Below are 5,857 nucleotides of genomic sequence, written 5' to 3'. Positions count from 1 at the left end.
TATATATATATATATATATATATACACGTACACCGAAAAAATTGTATTCTTGTTTTGAGAATATTCCACTTACTTTAAGTATATTTTATATTAAAACAGGCGCCAAGAAGAGTTTCTTATTTTAAGAGGAAAATCCTCTAAATAATAATATTGATAAGAATATATACTGATTAGAATATAAAAAGTTTCTATAGAAAAACATATATATATCTCACTATCGAAAAAGATTATATTCTTAAATAAAGAATATATATTCTTAATTTCAGAAAAATATCATCTATAAAATCTTTAAGAAGATTTTTTAAGTATAAAATCTTCTTAAACTTACGAGAATATAATTTTTTCTGAAATGTCTTTCAAAGTTGCTGAAATAAAAAAAGAATAATCGTATGTTTTCGAATGTTGTTAACTAAAACAACAAACTGTTGTTACGTAGCGTTTGAATAAACTTAAATTGTTTTTTTTTTTTTTTCACATTTCTCTCTCATAGCTCGCGCTAATTATATAGATTCGATCATACAAGAATATATAATCGCTTGAATAAAAAAATGTATTTCGACGAATTGCTTACATTCGTGAAAGAAACCTTTGTACTCTCTCTCTCTCTCTCTCGCGCAAATCTTTCTGGCGCGGACACACTCGATCGTTTCATGCAACAAGAGCACGCGATCGGAAAATAGATTGTTATAAGCCTCCTAACGCGACCTCGTTAAATTGTAACCGAGTGTCATTCTCTGATAACCCAACGCGGCTTTTACTGTCTCTCTCTCTCTCTCTCTCTCTCGACGGAGGTCGATAAAGAAAATGTGCAATGAGCGAGGCTTCTGGTTAATGTTGCACATACAGGAAACCAAGCGTGGAATTCAACTCCCGCGTCTGCTGCACTTCAGAAAGCTAATAACTACTACGCGCCCATGATCGAGCGGTCGTGAGTAGAAAATATTGTCCGCTCGCACAAACTATTAATTACAATTATTATAATTATTATCGTATTAAGTACGTTTATCTTAACTTAGATTTTTAAGAAAAAGTCCGACAGGTGAATAAAACGCACGCTGTATACGAAACGTTTGTATTTATAAAAAAAAAAAGAACTTAAAAAAAAAAACGCAAGAATATATTTTGATGAAAAAGAAAAAAAAACCTTCTGTTTTATATCTTTGATTTTTTTCGAAGGAAAAACACCAAGGCGTCGTCACGAGGGAAACGTCTCACCCTTCACAACGGAAACATCGCGGAACGTCGTCGAAGCTTCGTTACATCCGAATCTCTCGGATCTGTCGGGGCCGTGTGTGTTGTTCTTCTCTCTATAATAAATTGTGTAACTTTAGGAGCGCGGCGATACTCTTCTGCAACGACGTTCGCTTGTTATATATATATTATATATAAAAAAAAAAAAAAGAAATGCGCGCGATCCCTCCGCGCCAAGAAAGCGAAAGGGATAAATCGGCACGATAAAAATTCGCGGCCGCGGTCAAATATCGCCGATGACTGAATTAAAATAGATAGAAGCGGTAGTAAATTGTCGGTAAAAACCGGAGAGAGAGAGACAAACGCGAAGCTACGATCTTTTTTAGTGGGAGGTGCTAAAATTAGAGGTGGCCGCGCGCGCGATGTGTAAGTCGCGCGTTTTGTCGCGCTCCAGCTTTTTTCTTCGGACACTTTTAGATAGTCCTTTGAGCCGATAAGACAAAAAGATTCCGGGGGTGCGGTTTGTCCATATCGATTGAGACAATTGTTGTTCTCATCATCATGATCGTCACGATCGGCGGTCGATTTTTTTGCGGACGGCGAGCAACGGACGTTTTCACGATTCAATAAAACGTTTCCGTGGTTTGCGAAATCCTGGGGAAGAAGAAATGTTCGCGCGTCGATCGATAATCGGTCGATCGTTAGTCGGATATCTAGCTGCGGTGTGCGTCGTATCGCTGTCGACGAACCTCGTCGCGCAAATCGAAGGTAGGTAAGACCACTTGTCACACCGTTGGGTTCTCTAATTGGCTAAAAGGAAGCTTGTTATTATTATCGACGACCCACGTTAAGCGCCGTTAATTAAACATTCTTTTCGCGAGCACGAATGTGGCGACTTTTTACCTTAAGTTTAAACAAATATTATTTAATATACACAACTGGACCGCAGAATCAAGTGTATGATTTTTTTTTCGTGCAGTTGTTCGAAGACAAATATTTTCTTTTTTTTTTTCTAGTTTGATTTGAATCTCGCTAAAAACAACAAATTTTACTCCCCACCAAATCAAGATATTGATTTCTGTTTCGCCGTTCGTTTTTTTTCGAACAGACTTGGCTATTTTTGCCTGTGGATGCTTTGTAAAAAAATTCACAACGCCGAGAACCAAATAATTTGTAGCACTTTGTGTGTTTATATATCGTCGAGTGACAGAATAACGCGTTGACAAATCGAAAGTGCAAAAATTTATATAGAAGAGTTTTATTTCTCAGATTGTAATCCTTTACGTTACGTTAGTTTCGAAACGTATGTATGTGTATCTGCTATTGGTCTCGTCAAATGCTGCAAATAAAAACATTATACTGACACGTTAATAAGATCTTAGAGTTAAAAATAGATGTGCGAATATATATATATATAGAGAGAGAAAGATATATAATAAAATACATATATACATATCGTAAAAATAATACCAAGTCTTACCCGTGAATTCGGATACATTTCTTCATTCTCGGAATCCATAATCGTCCTGGAAGACATTTTGTGAATATTGAAATACTAGGTTCGGTAGACACCATTGCGATAAAACTTGATATCAAAACGGCAACCAATAAACATACACCAAATAAAATATTTCTGTTCTCCATCGTGTTTTCGCACAATAATTTAAATTTTGAAAACAAATCTGGAATCACACTTCGGTTATTGCTTCCAACACTGGTTTCCAATGAGCAACCTCTTGTTCGAAACGTTCTCCTTTTATACCATTTGAAGTTATAAGTGTTACGTGTCAAGCGCAATATAATATTTGATAAAAACGTGACACGAGAGAAACTTATCGAAACGTTTGTGTCACGTTTGTCGCGTATAGATTGCAAATATNAAAAAAAAGTCATAATTTTTTTCTTCTTATCATCGCATAAAAAAATGTGACGGAATATATTATATACATAAAAATATAATAATCACGTACACGATCAGGAAACACATTTATTTAATCGTATAAAAAAAAGTGCAGAGAAAAAATTGTATTCNTGTTTTGAGGATATCCCACTTACTTTAAGTATATTTTATACTAAAATAGGCGCCAAGAAGAGTTTCTTATTTTAAGAGGAAAATCCTCTAAAAATAATAATATTGATAAGAATATATACCGATTAGAATATAAAAAGTCTCTATAGAAAAACATATTTATCTCACTGTCGAAAAAAACTATATTCTTAAATAAAGAATATATTCTTAAATAAAGAATATATTGTTAATTTCAGAAGAATATCATCTAAAATCTTTAAGAAGATTTTTTAAGTATAAAATCTTCTACTTACAAGAATATAATTTTTTTCGGTGTGTCGAATGTAAATTGTCTTAAGTGTCATCTTTTTGTTTTTTTTTCAATTAATTGTAAAAAATATTTACATTTTTTTTTAATGTGAATATCCGTACGCAGGAAGAAAATGCGTGTGCACGAGCAAAGTCTGCAAGGAAGCTGGAGTGGACACTTGTAGAACGAGATTCTTCTGTTACACCGAACTTATTTTGACAAACGAACGAGAAGTCGGTGAAAATACAATTACAAGAGGATGCACAGAGTATGCGCATGTGTCTCGCAAATTACTTTTATTATTTTTAATGACACTTTTGTGTGTAAGTAGATACTTAATTTTTCATGCGCAGTGTAGAATGTTGAGATCGTCTTTAAATTGGAAAAAAAGAAAACAAGTAACAACGACGATTGTACTAATAATATGCTTGTTTTTTTTTTTTTATTTAAATATATTTTATTTTCAAACTATTGAAAGTTTTTTCAAAAAACAAGTCGCATTGTTTCCTCTCGTTGTATAGTTAAAATGTTGAAGTATTATTCTTCTTCTTCGCAAACACGGAATTCGTCGTGTGACTTTGATTAAAACTGTAATATAAATTCAGGAATGTGTCACGTGACGCGCGAATATAACCTTGACGAGATAATCAAGTGAAAAAGTTTCCTCGATTTTTTATATTAAATGTCTCATTTTAACATTTACCGTCGTGATCGCCGTGTTTGAAAGTGGCAGCAACACGACGCGAGTTCGCTCGAATGAAATCCGGATTTTTTATTATGTTAATTAGAGAATTAAATCTTCTTGCGTTTTTTGTTTTTCGCGAAAAAGTATATGCGATGTGAACAATTTGAAATAAACACACAGGAGTGCGATTCGAATCTATAGATAGCAGAATGCTTGTTTCGATGTGCGCGCGAATTTAAAAAATTCAACTTGAAAAATTCAACTTGAGAAAACAATTCTATCGCGCGATGAAAAAACAACATCGATAATTGAGATAATTCAAGCAAAATAAAGTATATATATATATATGTATGCCGCCTCTCTTCTTGTTACGGTTCGACGACTTTTATTGCTCGGATTTTATCGCGCAAACGTCGTCGAGGAATTTATATTCGATTATCTCCTCGAGCTTGCGAGTTCACGGAACTTTTATCAAAATTGACGTTCGCAATCTCGTAACGCAGGGGTGCCACGCCATTGTTGTGCGAGACAAAGTCCTCGGTCACGGGGTCGCGATCGGTCAACGTCGTCGTGGAACCGCCGTCAGTCAGTTCCCGGATTCTCGCAACCTGGCCCAGATTGAAATGTTGCGACAGCCACAATTATTGCAACGCCGCCGCCGCCGCGTTCGACGACGATGAGGAGAATGTGAATCCGTGGACCGGCGAGAAAAAAACTCAAATAAATCAGACGCGTTTCTTCCGAGATCGCAAATTATCAAACAGCAATCTAGGGAATCGCTACGTGACGCAGTCCGATCAGAAGTACGGGGGAGATCCGACGGAATCAGCCGATCAACTTCTGCGAAATCGCGTCAAGGCGCTGCACGTTGCCGCCCTCGTCCTCGCCTTCGCGGCCCTCATATCCGTCCTGGCGTCCTGCTACGTGGTTACGAGGTTTGTGCGCTTCTTCCTCTCGTCTGATTTTTTTGATTTATTTATTCTTACACGCGCGAAATTAATCGCTTATTTACATCAGACATATTTGTATCAATCGACTTTAGAATAAGTAGTCGAGAAAATATTAATTTTGTTACTTTGTTTCGGATACTTATCAATCGCCGTCATTTGCGCGGAAAAAGTCGGCGATCGTATCGCCGCGAGGCGATTTCAAGCTGTCGCTAATTAACATTGAATATAATTAACGATTGGCGAAGATAAATTCTATTCGAGTATATGCCTCGGTAGCGCGGGGACCACCCTGCGTAACAGATCGTGAACATCGAGGCCACGAGGCGAGCACGTACACGTTTATAGCAGCCACCTACACGGCTTCTCCAGGACTCGTTTTTCCCACGTGCAACGACAAGATCAACTCGCGATTTAAAACTCGAATAACAAATCCGCGCACCTAATACCACCTTTTATTTTAATTCTTTTAATTCGCGCGCGTGTGCATTGTCTTCGTCGCGAGAGCGACGAAAAAACAAAAGTTGCAATAATGCAACTTTTATCGTAATCTTGCTTCAAAAGGACGCGAAAGAATAACAAAGAGAAACAATTTAAAACATCAATGTGTAAATGTACACCGAAAAAATTGTATTCTTGTTTTGAGGATATCCCACTTACTTTAAGTATATTTTATACTAAAATAGGCGCCAAGAAGAGTTTCTTATTTTAAGAGG

At 36.3% G+C, this 5,857-nt stretch overlaps 1 protein-coding gene and 1 long non-coding RNA gene across 2 annotated transcripts in view; one reads left to right on the top strand and one right to left on the bottom strand.

Moving 5' to 3' along the window:
- The first annotated feature begins 1,042 nt into the window (after nucleotides 1-1,042).
- The window catches only part of LOC109857819, a 7,845-nt gene continuing 3,030 nt past the window's right edge, over nucleotides 1,043-5,857 (top strand). Inside the window, exons 1-3 of the mRNA XM_020434542.1 lie at nucleotides 1,043-1,959; nucleotides 3,636-3,777; nucleotides 4,698-5,129. Of these exons, the coding sequence (XP_020290131.1) occupies nucleotides 1,860-1,959; nucleotides 3,636-3,777; nucleotides 4,698-5,129 (674 nt within the window). The 5' untranslated portion in view covers nucleotides 1,043-1,859. The remainder of the gene's footprint in view (nucleotides 1,960-3,635; nucleotides 3,778-4,697; nucleotides 5,130-5,857) is intronic.
- LOC109857826 lies at nucleotides 2,359-2,936 on the bottom strand. The gene is made up of 2 exons (XR_002250544.1): nucleotides 2,672-2,936; nucleotides 2,359-2,530 (listed from the first exon to the last, which is right to left on the bottom strand). It is a non-coding gene; the product is annotated as an uncharacterized LOC109857826 (long non-coding RNA).

The sequence above is a fragment of the Pseudomyrmex gracilis genome, unplaced genomic scaffold, assembly GCF_002006095.1.
Source record: "Pseudomyrmex gracilis isolate BER0280 unplaced genomic scaffold, ASM200609v1 scaffold_175, whole genome shotgun sequence".
NCBI lineage: Eukaryota > Metazoa > Arthropoda > Insecta > Hymenoptera > Formicidae > Pseudomyrmex > Pseudomyrmex gracilis.
The sequence above is the reverse complement of the archived record's forward strand: the minus strand, read 5'-3'. Positions and strand labels throughout refer to the sequence as shown.